Below are 16785 nucleotides of genomic sequence, written 5' to 3'. Positions count from 1 at the left end.
GGTGACTGTGGAGCCCTGTTCTTGATCTGCATGTTCTCCCGCAGTAAGGGCATTGGTTTCCAGGTGGAAGGTGGTCCCGGTTGGGGTTGGCTTGACATGCCATCCTCTTGGCACCTTTCTTTCTTTCGGCCTCCTTTCGTGCCTCTTCAAATTCTACAGCACTACTGGTCACAGCTGACCTCCAGCTGGAGCGCTCAAGGGCCAGGGCTTCCCAGTTCTCAGTGTCTATGCCACAGTTTTTAAGGTTGGCTTTGAACCCATCTTGAAATCTCTTTTCCTGTTCTCCCACATTCCGTTTTCCATTCTTGAGTTCAGAGTAGAGCAACTGCTTTGGGAGATGGTGGTCGAGCATCCGGACAATGTGACCGGTCCAGTGGAGTTGATGGCGGAGGACCATCACTTCAATGCTTGTAGTCTTTGCTTCTTCCAGGATGCTGAAGGGATAGAATGAGATATGGCAGGAGGGCTGGGCTGTGCTGCTGTAAGACCCCAGTATCCTTTGGCTGGTTGTCTGAAATTGTGGATACAACCTAATGCCACAAAATTACCTGACCTCCAGTCCCAAAATACCGTAAGGACCTAGAGATTCCTAGAGGAATCCACTCTAAGAATTTGTGAGGTCCTCCATGGCAGTTCTATGGTAACTTCCTTTTTTTTTCTATACAATCACCTGAAGAACCTTGCAAATTTCTTGGGGGACCGGTTTTCACTAGATATGGGTAAATGAAACCATGGATATGGGTTCCGCAGTTATGGCGGTCATATTGTAGTGCCCAGGATTTTATTTACTTACACAAGTAAATTAGTTGCTTAGCTAAATAGCCTATCCCAGCCTGATTCACCAAACCCTGACTTTCTGGGCAGAAGACATTGTGAGTGGCGGCAATTTTCAGTATAATTGCAATAGCAATCCTGCTTCCAACAGTTGCCTTTCCAATTGCTTCTAGGTTGTCTGCTGCACCCTGAGCCACAGAAGAATAGATTCCTGTTGCTTGCAGCAGTTGCAATCCATTCAATTAAAAATAGGGAATTATTATTAGGAACCCCCGGTGGCACAGTGGGTTAAACCCCTGTGCCGGCAGGACTGAAGACCGATAGGTCGCAGGTTTGAATCCAGGGAGAGGCAGATGAGCTCCCTCTATCAGCTCCAGCTCCTCATACGGGGACATGAGAGAAGCCTCCTTCAAGGATGATAAAAACATCAAAAATCATCCGGGTGTCCCCTGGGCAATGTCCTTGCAGACAGCCAATTCTCTCACACCAGAAGCGACTTGCAGTTTCTCAAGTCGCTCCTGACACGACCAAAAAAAGGGAGATTATTACAACCCCTCTGCATTCACTACACTATGAAATACACAGGGATTGTGTAATGGCGCTCCATGCAGTCATGCAGGCCATATGACCTTGGAGGTGTCTATGGACAACGCCAGCTCTTTGGCTTAGAAAAGGGGATGAGCACCACCCGCCCCAGAGTCAGACACAACTGGACTTAATGTCAAGGGAAAACCTTTATCTTTACCTTACTGTGTATACAAATCAGTTACAAATACGTATGTCTGGCTCATTTGTCTAGGCAGAGAGTAGCCTATCATTCCACAGGTGGTGAAATCTTCATTTGAATACTGGATTTGCACATGATTAGCAAACTTAAAAAAGGTTGGCTTCAGGAACTAGACTTTGACATCTTTCCCCCGCCTTTCCTAAATCACAACCTGGATACAGTAACATTAAGCCACGTTCATTAAGAAGCCCAGAAATGTTTAAGTCACTGTGCATAAAAGACTTTTGAATAATCCTTTGTAATGCCGGCATCTCGGAAGAAATGTCACACTGACCCACATTATGCCTGATCGCTGTGAAGCATTTTGTGTGCAAAGGGAGAAGAATCACACCTGCTGCTATCTGGGGCACAAAAGCAGGGAAATACGGCCAGACTGACTTAGGGTCCACATACACTGTTGAATTAATGCAGTCTGGAACCTGTTTGATTGCCCTGGCTCAGTGCTATGGAATCCTGGGAATTTTTGCTTTGTCAAAGACTGCTGGTGCTTCATCAAACTGCAATTCCCAAGATTCTATAGCATTGAGCCATGTTAAACTGCATTAATTCAACAGTGTAGATCAGTGGTTCTCAACTTTCCTAATGCCGCAACCCCATAATACAGTTCCTCATGTCGTGGTGACCCCCAACCATAAAATTATTTCATAATGGTCATTTTGCTACTGTTATGAATTGTAATGTAAATATCTGATGTACAGGGTGTATTTTCATTCACTGGACCAAATTTGGTACAAATAACCGATATGCCCACGTTTGAATACTGGTGAAGTTGGGAGGGATTGATTTTGTGATTTGGGAATTGTAGTTGCTGGGATCTGTAGTTCAGCTAAAACCAAAGAGCATTCTGAACCCCACCAATGATGGAGTTGAATCAATTTTGGCACACAGAACTCCCATGACCAACAGAAAATACTGGAAGGGTTTGATGGGCATTGACCTTGGTTTTGGAGTTGTAGTTCACCTACATGCAGAGAGCACTGTGGACTCAATGATGGATCTGGACCAAACTTGACACGGATACTCAATATGCCCAAATGTGGACACTGGTGGAGTTTAGGGAAAAATTGATCTTGACATTTGGGAGTTGTAGTTGCTGGGATGTATAGTTCACCTACAATCAAAGAGCATTCTGAACCCCACCAATGATAGAATTGGACCAAACGTCCCACACAGAACTCCCATGACCAACAGAAAATACTGTTTTCTGATGGTCTTTTATGACCCTTCTGGCACCTATTTGCAACCCCCCCAGCGATCCCAACCCCCAGGCTGAGAAACACCACTGGCTCAGTGATCTCAATCCAATAACTTAACTTAAACCTACCCTGCCTTGCAGGCTTAAAAGAAGCAGAAATATACCCTCCATAGCCACGAATTTTATGTGTGTGGATTCACCTATCCACAGCTTGAATAATAATAATAATAATAATAATAATAATAATAATAATAATAATAATTTGCCAATACATCACACAGTCCTAGACACTTGGGAAGTGTCCAATTCAACAACCAGCAGAATGATCTTGTCTGCTGTGGACTCATCTTCTTCTGTTTCAAATTATTATTATTATTATTATTATTATTATTATTATTATTATTATTGGTGGTGGTCCCAGTGGTGATCAGCACACTGGGTGCAGTGCCCAAAGACCTTGGTCTGCACTTAAACACAATCAGCGCTGACAAAATTACCATCTGCCAGCTACAGAAGGCCACCCTACTGGGATCTGCACACATTGTTCGCCGATACATCACACAGTCCTAGACACTTGGGAAGTGTCTGACGTGTGATCCAATATAACAGCCAGCAAAGTATCTGCTGTGGACTCATCTTGTTGCGTTTCAAATCATCATCATCATCATCATCATCATCATCATCCTGCTTTTTTCCCCTTAAAAGGGACGCCCCCCCCCCCAAAAAAAAATCCAAAAGCAAACTTTGCAAATGGCCAGGAATTACTCCATAAAGTATCCCAAAACGTTCAGAACTACTTGGCTACTATGAGAAAGTGAGACAAGTAAAATGCCTATCTACTCATACTTCCTCAAGCCATTCTCTAGAAAAGGCCAACCGGGGGGAGGAGGGGGGGGAGAAGCTATATAACTGAGGAAATTGTCCCAGATCCATGGATTGAAATTCTTGCATTTTGAAGTTAATAATCTCTCCTTGTCCCCATCGCCACTCCCCTCAAGAAAGGAGACCGAGCTCTATGCCTGATGCAATAATAACAGCAATAACGCCATGTCTGCCATTGATTTCCCTCTGCATTTATTCTGGCAGGGAGCTATTGATATCAGCAGGAGAGGCGTCCATGTGCTGCAGCGGTAGAATTTAATGAGAGACCTTTGCACTGAGCGAAATGTTCCAACGGGGATGTCAGGCACACCAATGTCCCTTCCCCATTTTGTACAGTCTCCTTTTCCTGCTTCAGGGATTCTCCCAGAAATCTCCAAGGTGGCTATTTGCAAAAATAAAAAAAGATGGAGGTGCAGCTAACATATCTGTTGCCTTTGCCTCACTTCTGCAATATGATCTCCTTCCCCAAACCCTCTTAGGTTCCCCATCCATTCTGCTTTGCTCCTGAGTCTTGGAGGGAGTGAAGGGAGTGCCCGGGCTATTGAGCGCACACATGGAAAGAGAAGGAGAGAACATGCTTTAAATCTGCCACATATTGGCAAACATGTTCTGCAGTGATTGTTTCTATGGTTACACATTGCAAGAGCTGCAAAAAAAGAAGGGAAAGCTTTGGACAGGAATAGCTGAATGAGAGTTTTGAAAGGGAGGGTTGGGTTGTGGTCTTTTCAGCCTTATACCGAAGTAAACCACTGTGTTTAATAATAATAATAATATTAATAAACTTTATTTCTACCCTGCCACCATCTCCCCAATGGGGACTCGGTGCAGTTTACATGGGGTCAAGCCCAGACAAAACAATACAGCAATAAAACCAAAGCATATCCATTAGACAACAACAACATTATCAAAATGACATTAAAATAATAATTGATAATAAAATAAAAATAAAATAAAATACCAATAAACACAATCACGATAGAAATGACAATGGGCGGGCCATATATTCTGAATAAAAACAATTAACAGACTATAGTGAGATAAAATAGGAGCAGGACATTTAAATGGAACTCATAAAACACTTAAAGTTATAGGGCAAAAACATCTTATTTGGAGGGCACGAACTCCATTAGCCAAAAACATTGAGGGGATATAACAACAATCATACTGAGCACCTACTCGCCAAAGGCACAGTGGAAAAGCCAGGTTTTGAGATTCTTTTTAAATGTTTCCAGTGAAGGGGCTTTCCTGATCTCCCCAGGTAAAGAGTTCCAAAGTTGGGGGGCCACAGAAGAGAAAGCTCTTTCTCTTGTGCCCACAAGATGAGCTTGTGAGATTTGTTGTTGTTCATTCGTTCAGTCATCTCCGACTCTTCGTGACTTCATGGACCAGTCCACGCCAGAGCTCCCTGTCGGCCGTCACCACCCCCAGCTCCTTCAAGGTCAGTCCAGTCACTTCAGGGATGCCATCCATCCATCCATCTTGCCCTTGGTCGGCCCCTCTTCCTTTCGCCTTCCACTTTCCCCAGCATAATTGTCTTCTCTAGGCTTTCCTGTCTCCTCATGATGTGGCCAAAGTACTTCAACTTTGTCTCTAGTATCCTTCCCTCCAATGAGCAGCCGGGCTTTATTTCCTGGAGGATGGACTGGTTGGATCTTCTCGCAGTGAGATTGGTAAGGGCGAAAGGAGGACCTCCCCTGAGGAACGAAGGGCCCAGGTAGATACGTGGAGCGAGATACAGTCATGAAGGTAGGCGGGTCCCAAACCGTTTAGGGCTTTATAAGTGATAACCTGTACCTTGAATTGGGACCGGAAAATAAATGGCAGCCAATGGAGCTCCTTAAACAGGGGAGTTGACAGTTCCCTGTAGGTTGCCCCAGTTATTAATCTGGCTGCCGAACATTGGGCAAGTTGTAGTTTCCAGGCCGTCTTCAAGGGCAGCCCCACGTAGAGAGCATTACAGTAATCCAGTCTAGAGGTAACTAAGGCATGGACCACCATGGTCAAGTCAGACTTCACGAGGTATGGTCGCAGCTGGCGCACAAGGCCCACCCAGCCACCGCCGACACCTGCGCATCAAGTGTCAGTGCTGAATCCAGGAGGACCCCCAAGCTGCGGACCTGTGACTTCAGGGGGAGTGCAACCCTGTCCAGCACAGGTTGCCACCCAATACCCCGATCAAATTGTTTCTTGTTATTCTCCATCCTATGTATTGGGACGAGCAGGGGACTTGGGGGCAAATGTCTTCAGCGGAAAGAGAAATTATTCAATGGGGTGAATTATCATAGTGGTGGGATGTATTTATTTGTTTGTTTCGTGACCATATATCTCTCCACGTACCAACCCGGGCCCTTAGATCTTCGGGGGAGGCCCTCCTTTCACCCCTACCAATCTCATAAGCTTGTCTTGTGGGCACAAGGGAGGGAGCCTTCTCCTCTGTGGCTCCCCAACTTTGGAACTCATTATGTGGAGAGATCAGGAAACCCCCTTCACTAGAAATGTTCAAAAAGAATCTTAAAACCTATGTCTTCCGCTGCGCCTTTGGCGAGTAGGTGCACAATATGATACCATTTGCACTCCTCAACGCTCTTCCCACTGGAATACATGCCCTCCAAATGGGAAGCTTAGCTTCACAACTCTGTGTGTTTTTATGAGTTGCAAATAACGTGCTCCTATTTTTATCTCATTAAGAGTCAGGCTTTTGGGCCACCAAGGATGGCCCAAGATGAAGATTTTGGGGAAGATTTCCTTCTTCCCCAAAGTGCCAAACATTTTGCTGCCGTTGATCATTTCCCAGTGAGCCAAGATACCTATTCCCACTTTGAATGTATTTTTTGATATCCCAGAATAGAGATAATCTTACAGTTCTTTATTCAGAGGGGTGCATTGGTGGCTCCCATGTCAGCGGGATAGTAAATCCACTCCAGGCTTTAGCTTACATATTAAAAGAGCTGTCCATTCTATCCAAATCTATCAAAGCTTATAAATAATAGGGCTGGGCGGTTTCGTTTCGTTAATTCGTAATTCGTTAATAATTCGTTAATTTTTGTAATTACAAAACGATAACGAACCATTCTGGAGCAATTTTTTAAAAAAACGAATTTTTAAACACGTTTTGTAAATGCTTCGTATTTCGTTATTGTATTCGTTTCGTTATTGTTCTGAGGTCGTTTCGTTATTATTTCCACATGTCTGGTGCAAGTTTTTTGTTTAATTAATGAAAAAAAATTATAATATCACACCAACAGTCAACAACAGAGGGAGAGGGAAGCTTCAGAAGTTTTTGGAAGTTTTTTAGCGTATTTCGCGGTCGCGTCCGCCATTAACGAATCGATTCGTTATTGTTTCGGAAATCGATTCGTTAATGTTTTGTAATTTTTTCACATTTACGAAATTTCGTAAATATCGAACTTTTTAAAAGGAAAATTTTGTAATTATTTTAAATAACGAAAAGCAAAAACCCCCAAAAAACGAATCGATTTTAGAAACAAATTTTTCCGTTGTTACCCAGGCCTAATAAATAAATATTCAGCACCATATTGAGGCTTGTATTGGGCTGGCTGCGATAGGCAGTTCTTTATTCAGTACCTTGGAGAGCTCCTATGAAAATCCTGGAATTGATTTATCCCCCGTTGGACAGGAGAGACACAAGCCAATACAGGTGGAACAAAGAAAAAAGCATCTCATAAATGTCACAGAGGAAACAAAGTCAGTCCTATTGATGCATTTTCCCATGTATCACATGGTGTTGGGGATTTTGCAGATGTATATCAGCAGGGCATGAGAGAGTGATGCTGGAAACTGTGTTGCCATGACATTCGCAAGCCATCTGCCTCCAGGTTCTTGCCTCCCGTTGTGATGCACTGACCAAGGATGTGCATTGCTGCCAATGTCCATTGCCATTACAAATGCGTCTCGACATCTTTGCAGACCAATTTAGGGCAAATCAGTCTGTGCCATTTTTGCCGAGTTGTCCCTCTAGATCTAAAACATAGCATTTGGCATTTCAACGTGTGTCTCTCTCCATTGAAATATGCACTCCAAGCTCTGTTTTCTCCCAAGATGTGCATTTTAAAGGATAGATATAGATACCAGAACGTTAAAGTCCACGGAGAGCTGGGTTCCGATCTGCATATTAGCCGGAGGACATGGATACAAGTCGTTTGTATCAGGATTTTCTAAGATCAAACTTCCGCAAGTGTCCTGAATCCCTTGACAACTAGGCTGTCCCAAGATGTTTAATGGCCCAAGGCAGAGCAGCAAATAGAGTCCCTGTAACGAAGTGCATGGAAGCCAGGCCAGCCAAATTCTGCCAACATCTGGGGCAGGAAATCCCACAAGTTTCTTTCATTGGCATTCAAAATACAATATTTGTGATTCAAAGAGTGAATCAAATGCCCTTTTGCTGCCTTCTGGTAGAGCTACTCCATTTTTTTTCGTGTCAGGAGCAAATTGCAAAACTGCAAGTCACTTCTGGTGTGAGAAAATTGGCTGTCTGCAAGGACGTTGCCCAGGGGACATCCAAATAGAATCATAGAGTTGGAAGACACCTCATGGGCCATCCAGTCCAACGCCTTGCCAAGAAGCAGGAAAAATGAATTCACAGCAACCCTGACAGATAGCTATCCAGCCTCTGTTTAAAAGCTTCCAAAGAAGGAGCCTCCACCACACTCCAGGGCAGGGAGTTCCACTGCTGAACAGCTCTCACAGTCAGGAAGTTCTTCCTAATGTTCAGATGGAATCTCCTTTCTTGTAGTTTGAAACCATTGTTCCACATCCTAGTTTTCAGGGCAGCTGAAAACAAGCTTGCTCCCCCCTCCCTATGATTTCCTCTCATGTATTTATACATGGCTATCATGTGTCCCAAGGAGGGTGACTAAAATTATCAAGGGTCTGGAGAACGAGCCCTATGAGGAGCGGCTTAAAAAGCTGGGCATGTTTAGCCTGAAGAAGAGAAGGCTGAGAGGAGACATGATGAGGGCCATTATAAATACATGAGAGGAAGTTATAGGGAGGAGGGAGCGAACTTGTGTTTTGCCACCCTGGAGACTAGGACGCAATGGAACGATGGCTTTAAAGGAGATTCCATCTGAAAATTAGGGAAAACCCTGCTAATGGTGAGAGCTGTTCAGCAGTGGAACTCTCTGCCCCTGAGTGTGGTGGAGGTTGCTTCCTGTTGTGGCTCAGTGCTATGGAATCCTGGGAGTTGTAGTTTGGTGACGCACCAGCCCTCTTTGACAGAGAAGGCCTTGCAAAAGTACAACTCCCAGGATTCCATAGATCGAGTCACTGCAGTTCAAGTGGTATCCTCCTTCTTTGGAGGTTTTTAAACAGAGGCTGGATGGCCATCTGTTGGGGATGCTTTGAATGGAACTTTCCTGCTTCTTGGCAGGGGGATGACCCACAAGGTCTCTTCCAACTCTAGGATTCTATGATTAATTAAAATTGGGTTCTTGTGAACTTTTCATACTTGTAAGATGGATATTAGTTGGCATTGTGTTAGTGGCATACACAAGCACGATGCCTGGATATGTTATGATTGTATATTTATGCTATTGTTTTAATTGTTTTAAATGTTTTATGATGTTCTTGGGCACTGAATTTTGCCTTTGTAAACCGCGGTATACAAATATAGTGCAGTGGTGGAAAAAAATGGGAATATGAATGTATGTTAAGGGAGTTCCAAGGATTTACTGTCATCATTGCGTACCTTCAAGTTGTTTCAAGATGACCCTATCATTGGGTTTTCTTGTAAGATTTGTTCAGAGCCATTGCCTTCCTCTGAGGCTGAGAGAATATGACTTGCCCAAGGTCAACCAGCAGTGACCAGTTTCCAGAAGCATAGCCCAATGCTCAAGCCACTACAAGATACAAAATACACCATAAGCATGTGGACAGTTTCAACAAAGGAAGAACCCATGAAAATGAACAAAATCTGGCTGGCTACCAGTATTAAAAAAAACCCTCTAAAATCATAATAGTAGGTAAAGAACAACACTCAAAATCATGGAAATTCCAGGGCCAACTAATCACCTTCCAACAAAGGATTCCCCCATTGAAACGGCTAGGTCATTAAATGCTAATCAAGGTGGCCAATTGCAACATTCACACTTACCTCCAAAAGATGAGTCCTTTCTCCCACCCTGGACATTCCACAGATATATAAACCCAATTTTCCTATTTTCCAACAGACCTCATAACCTCTGAGGATGCCTGTCATAGATTCGGATGAAATGTCAGGAGAGAATGCTTCTGGAACATGACCATACTGCCTGGAAAACTCACAAAAGCCCATTACAATATACTTCATACCTTTATTTGGGTGTGGGATTCCCATTTAAAGGGGATGCCCAATAAACAGGTTTTCCATTTAGCTCTAAACAGGTAAACATCACATGAGTGAAGGGCCAATTCCCTGCACCAAGACCCCATTTCAAAGGAGATTCAGCAATTATCATTTTTAATATTTTCATCCACAAAACCTTATTTTCCCAAGTGAACTCCATAAGGTCACCACACAACCTTGATGCTGTATCTGTACATTCCTCCCAGCATAAAGGCTGAAGGAGGAAAGCCCAAGATTGAGCTCTGGATTTGGGGGTCCACAACCATATTAGCATCAAGTTTCCAGTTACAAAGCCACTGTTTTGCCCGAACTGGAGCTTTTGGCCATAAGCCAATGACTCTCCTCTCGGACGCAGGTCGATATAATGCCACCCCTGATGCCACTGGATGCAAATGCCTTGTTGATATGGAGCAAAATAGCATCTCAGCTTGGGACTAATTGGATTTCTCATGTTTCGGAGGCACCCAAAGTTCACCAGACATGTTCAATCCCTTTTCAGCGTTGATACTGGACAAGTTGGCTATTGGCCAAGTTGCTTTCAACTCCATTTCCAATTGGCACACAGTTGGGGGCGAGTGAGTTTATTATATACCCTGTAGCTAGAATGGAGATTATTTGTCGATATGTTTGGAGTCAGCCACATGCTCCCCAGTTGAGGTGATATAAAACAGAAGGATTTGGGAGGACTTGAAATGTTTCCTGGAAAAGCTTCCAGAGTTGTTCCAACTTACTTTTCTTGCATCAGTTTGCTGATATGGCCAATCCTATCCCGCCGATCCTTTGCAAATATTTTATTCTCGGCTTTGTGTTCATATAGATGGTCTTATCAGGCAGCTAGTTGATTTTGCTTATAGTGATGATGTCAAGGATCTATTTCAGAAAGAAAAAAACAACTTATCTCTGACATATATATGCAATATATATGTGTGTGTGTGTGTGTGCGTGCATGTGTCTGTCTTATCAAAGTAGAATTAATCCTCAACACCAAATTGGGAGGGGTAGCCAATACTCCAGAGGACAGGAGCAGAATTCAAAACAATCTTGACAGATTAGAGAGATGGGCCAAAATTAACAAAATGAAGTTCAACAGGGACAAATGCAAGAGACTCCACTTAGGCAGAAAAAATGAAATGCAAAGATACAGAATGGGGACGCCTGGCTCAAGAGCAGCACATGTGAAAAAGATCTTGGGGTCCTCGTGGACAAGTTAAACATGAGCCAACAATGTGATGTGGTGACAACAAAAGCCAATGGGATTTTGGCCTGCATCAATAGGAGTCTAGTGTCTAGATCCAGGGAAGTCACGCTACCTCTCTATTCCGCCTTGGTTAGACCACACCTGGAATATTGTGTCCAATTCTGGACACCACAATTGAAGAGAGATATTGACAAGCTGGAATGTGTCCAGAGGAGGGCGACTAAAATGATCAAGGGTCTAGAGAATAAGCCCTATGAGGAGCGACTTAAAGAGCTGGGCATGGTTAGCCTGAAGAAGAGAAAGCTGAGAGGAGACATGATAGTTATGTTTAAGTATGTGAGGGGAAGTCATAGAGAGGAGGGAGCAAGCTTGTTTCCTGTTGCCCTGGAAGACGCGGAACAATGGCTTCAAACTACAGGAAAGGAGATTCCATCTGAACATTAGGAGGAACTTCCTGATAGCGAGAGCCGTTCAGCAGTGGAACTCTCTGCCCCGGAGTGTGGTGGAGGCTCTTTCTTTGGAAGCTTTTAAACAGAGGCTGCATGGCCATCTGTTGGGCTTGCTTTGAATGCAATTTTCCTGCTTCTTGGCAGGGGGTTGGACTGAATGGCCCATGAGGTCTCTTCCAACTCTATGATTCTATGATTCTAAGCGTAATGTTATCAACTTTGATCTTTATGGATGGCTGTGCCTACACTGTATAACAAATACAGTTTGACATCATAACTGCATGGGTCAATGCTATGGAAGAGGCTGCTTTGTGTTTACATGAAACCTGAGCCATAAGCAAGTGCCACTGTGGATTAAAACTAAAACTGATGACTTTTGTTCTCTTGCAGGTGACCTGTCTCCACGATTTCTTTGGGGACGACGACGTCTTCATTGCCTGTGGTCCAGAGAAATTCCGATATGCACAGGATGACTTTTCTCTGGATGAAAACGGTAATACCAGTTGCAGTTTCCTTTTCTTGATATATGCCATGTTCTCCAAGAATATATTGGTTTAGAAAATGGCTGCAACATACCTACACAACCTGTGTGTAGATATTTCAGCATTGGGCAATGCATGGAGACAAATGCGTGCCATTGCACGGCGTTCAATGTGCACCTTTGTACATTGCTACCATTGTCAATGAGGCCCAACTCTACCCAAGCATATGTACAAAGAGAGATGTTGAGCCCTGGCTGTCCTGGCAGCAGTCTAGCCCTGTTTGAGCAGTCTCCTCCCCATGTGCTCATCTAATGAGCACTGAGAGGTGGCTTCATTAGTTGTGGCAATATCATCTTTTTTGAAGGAGCTACAAGATCCATCTAGAACAGTGGTTCCCAACCTGTGGACCGCCAGTGGTTCCCAAGAATGAAAATATGGTTCATGACCTCACCTTTACACCATTGCCTTGAAACCACATGGCAACGAGAGCAACTGGTCTTATTAAACCCTCTTATAGTGCCAAGACAACGGGGATGTTGGGAGGGGAGAGGCTGACTACCCACAAAATATTACTACTACCACATCAGCTCTAGATTATGGAGCCCCCAGTGGCGCAGTGGGTTAAACCCCTGTGCCGGCAGGACTGAAGACCGACAGGTCGCAGGTTTGAATCCAGGGCGAGGCGGATGAGCTCCCTCTATCAACTCCAGCTCCTCATGCGGGGACATGAGAGAAGCCTCCCACAAGGATGATAAAAACATCAAATCATCTGGGCGTCCCCTGGGCAACATCCTTGCAGACGGCTAATTCTCTCACACCAGAAGCAACTTGCAGTTTCTCAAGTTGCTCCTGACATGACAAACAAGCAAAGCTCTAGATTATTAAATATGGTTTTCTGTGAGTGAGAAGATGGTAAATACTGGTTGGCATATGTTCTGTATCAGAAACTAGAGCTGATGTGGTTTATCAAATGCAATTCTCTGAATCGGTACCCCAAATAACCAAACCGAATCTAAAGTTGACCAAAAAACGGACTGGTAACCCTTTTGGTACTAATGTTGGAGAGTGGACCCTGGTCAAAGTGGACCTTGGTCCAAGTCATCCCTAGTTAAGTGGTCTTGGTCAAAGTGGTCCCTGGTTAAAAAAAAAAGGTTGGGAACCACTGGTTTAGAAACATCATCTCCATTGGATCCACATGGAGGCACTTTCATGTTGTTCCTAAAATATATATTCATTGCTCTTGCCTGTCTGCCTACCTTCTCTCCCTTCCTTCTTTCTCTCTCACCTCCCATCCTTCCTTCTTCCTTTTCCTTTTCTCTCCTTCCTTATCTCTCTCTCATTGACCTCTCTGTTTCTTTCCTCTTCCCTTCCCTTCCTTTTCCCTCTCTCTTCTGTCTATCTCTTCCTTCTTCCTTCTTTCAATCACTTTTTTAATTTCCTATATTTTTAATTTCCTATAATTTAAGATCTTCTGGAGAGGCCCTGCTCTCTGTCCCGCCTTCTTCACAGGACGAAAGATGGGGCCTTTTCAGTGGTGGCCCCTCAGCTATGGAACACCCTCCCCAGAGCTCCCACTCTCCTAACATTCTGAAAAAAGCCAAAACCTGAACCTGGCTTTGTGAGCAGGCTTTCTCAAATGCAATGTAGTAACTAATTACTTGACCTCAGAATGGCTGGAAAATTGCAATCAGATGAAGATTCTGGAAATTAGATATGGAGGATTTATGTTTTATTGAATTTATTGTTTATGGAATTTTATGGATGTTTATATGCTTTTAACTGCTTATATTATTGTGGCATCAAATTGTGCCGGTTTTGTAAACCACCCTGAATCGCCCTCAGGCTGAGAAGGATGATATAGAAATATAGTAAATAAATAAAATAAATAAATATTTATACCCTGCCCTTCTCACCCCCGGGGAGGGACTCAGGGCAGCCTCACAGAAGCACTATACGATGCCAGCATCATAAAACATTCAATAATACATTAAAATATTAAAATAATAATTAAAACAATAGATTAAAACACGCCTTACTCTTCCTTCATTCCTTCCTTCCTTCTCTCCCGTCGCCTTTCTTTTTCTTTCTCTCTCACCCAACTTCTTCCCTCACTTTATCCTTCCATTCTTTCTTTCTTCCTTTCCTCTTCTCTTTCCTTAATCAAATATTTGTTTGGTATTGAGTGAAGTATCACTGAAAGTATCTTCCAGGTGTTTCACGCTATAGTTCCCATAATTCCTAACTGTTGACCATGTTGACAAGTCAGTAAGAACTGCAGCTCTAAATGTCTGGCAACTTCTTGAATACCATGATGCTGTGAGTGGTCAAGTTGTTTCCAATTCATGGCAACCCTAAGGGGAACCATTTGTGGTGTTTTCTTGGTAAGATCTGCTCATATGGGGTTTTCCTTTGCTTTCCTCTGAAACTAGGATAGTGGAACTTACCAAAGTCCAGTGATTTCCTTCAAGTGGGGATTTGAACCCTCTTCTCCCAGAGTCCTACTTCCTTATGCCATGCTGGCTCTTATTTGTTGGCAAGATTGATTCAGAGGAGTTTTAGCACTGCTTTCTTCCAAGGTTAACAGGGTATGACATGCCCAAGATGACCAAGTGCAGGCATGGGCAAACTTTTTAACTTGGGGGCTGCATGCTAACGCTCCCTGCTAGGAAGACTGGCTACCCAGTGATGGAAGGAAGGAAGGACAGATGAAGGGGAGGAAGGGAAGGGTGGAAGGAGAAAGAGGGAGGGAGGAAAGGAGGGAGAAAAGAGGGAGGGAAGGAAGAGTGGAAGGGAAGGAAGAATAAAATGAAAAAGAGAAGGAAGAAAGAAAGGAATGAAGAGAAGGATGAAAGGAAGGGAAAGATAAAAGAGAGAAGGAAAGACAAACGAGAAGGAAGGAGAAAGATGGAGAGAGGGAGGAAAGAAGTAAGGAAGAATGAAAGGATAGAAAGGAAGGCTGGAAGGAGAAAGATGGAGGGAAGGGAGGAAGGAAGGGAAGGAGGAAGGAGAGAGAGAAGGAAGGGAAGACAAAAGCGAGGGAAGGACAAAAGGGTGGAAGGAAGGAAAGGAGAAAGGAAAGAGAAGGAGAAAGGACAAAATGGTGGAAGTGAATGGAGGACAGAGAAAGAGTGAGGGGAGGAAGAGAGGAAAGGGAGAAGGAAGGAAAGGCAAAAGGGAAGGAAGGAAGGAAGGAAGGAAGGAAGGAAGGAAGGAAGGAAGGAAGGAGAAAGATGGAGAGAGGGAGGAAAGGAGGGAGAAAAGGAGATGAGGGAGGGAGGGAAGGAGGAAGGAAAGAGAGGAAGGAAGGAAGGGCAAAAGGGAAGGAAGGAAGGAAGGAAGGAAGGAAGGAAGGAAGGAAGGAAGGAGAAAGACGGAGAGAGGGAAGAAAGGAGGGAGAAAGAGGGAGGTGAGGGTGGGAGGGAAGGAGGAAGGAAAGAGAGGAAGGAAGGAAGGAAGGAAGGAAGGAAGGAGAAAGACGGAGAGAGGGAAGAAAGGAGGGAGAAAGAGGGAGGTGAGGGTGGGAGGGAAGGAGGAAGGAAAAAGAGGAAGGAAAGAAGGAAGGAAGGAAGGAAAGAAGGAGAAAGACGGAGAGAGGGAAGAAAGGAGGGAGAAACAGGGAGGTGAGGGTGGGAGGAAGGAAAAAGAGGAAGGAAGGAAGGAAGGACAAAAGGGAAGGAAGGAAGGAAGGAAGGAAGGAAGGAAGGAAGGAAGGAAGGAAGGAAGGAGAAAGAGAGAGGGAAGAAAGGATGGAGAAAGAGGGAGGTGAGGGTGGGAGGAAGGAGGAAGGAAAGAGAGGAAAGAAGGGAGGACAAAAGGTAAGGAGAAAGATGGAGGGAAGGGAGAGAAGGAAAGATAGGATGTGTGAGAGAGGAGGGGGCTGCATCCGGTTTGTCCATACCTGGCCTAGTGGGTTTCCTTGACCTTCATATCCCAGCATCCTGGTCCCAAACACAAGCTACTGCACTTTCCTCTGTCCTAACACAAATATTATACAAGTACACGTTTCTTGTCTTGTATGAAATAGGAAAAATGCATACAAAATGGATGCAAATTTAGGCATGGACCTTCTGTCCAACAAAATCATTTCTGATGCAGAAATGGGACGAGATAAACTTAAGCTTCCAAAAGCTTGGACGTTATAGAAATCCAAATGGACAGATTCCTCTTCCCCCCTCCTTTAGCTGGAACAAGGGAGTTGGATTCATATTTTAGCAGTTCTCACAGCTCCAGGGAAACTCTCAGTATTGGGAAAGTGTTTGAAAAGAAAGCCTGACAGTGCAGCTTGACAGGAAGCTCAGCTCCGAGTCCAAAGAAGTCTGGGCATGTTGCCAACCCACGACACTTGCGTCCGCAGATGCTCTGAGCTCTCGCTCGCGTCTCTTTGATGTTCGCAGAGGATGCAAGAAGCAGGGATTGTCCAGTGCGCACATTAGGTGTGATGTATGACCCCATTGCATGCTCAATGTATGGGGAAATACAGCTGTCTGGCAGATGTGCAGCCCTGCGGCCTGACAAGTCTTAACAGATGTTTGTGTAATCCGGCCAGAAGAGGAACCGGGGTCCATAGATACCTTTCCCTTCTCTGTTGGATGTAGAAGGTCAAAACCCTCCTGTTGAAGCCAGAAGATGGTGAAGGAAGAGTGCAGATGGGGTGCCAGCTGCAGCCAAAATAGCA

At 44.3% G+C, this 16785-nt stretch overlaps 1 protein-coding gene across 6 annotated transcripts in view; it reads left to right on the top strand.

Annotated features, from left to right (window-relative positions):
- Positions 1-16785, top strand: part of DCX (doublecortin) — a 116888-nt gene that overhangs the window by 71473 nt on the left and 28630 nt on the right. For all 6 annotated transcript variants that reach the window (XM_060756196.2, XM_060756193.2, XM_067471580.1 and 3 more), the window contains exon 4: positions 12019-12121. In XM_060756196.2, the coding sequence (XP_060612179.1) occupies positions 12019-12121 (103 nt within the window). The remainder of the gene's footprint in view (positions 1-12018; positions 12122-16785) is intronic.

Source organism: Anolis sagrei, chromosome 10 (genome assembly GCF_037176765.1).
Source record: "Anolis sagrei isolate rAnoSag1 chromosome 10, rAnoSag1.mat, whole genome shotgun sequence".
Taxonomy (NCBI): domain Eukaryota; kingdom Metazoa; phylum Chordata; class Lepidosauria; order Squamata; family Dactyloidae; genus Anolis; species Anolis sagrei.
The sequence above is the reverse complement of the archived record's forward strand: the minus strand, read 5'-3'. Positions and strand labels throughout refer to the sequence as shown.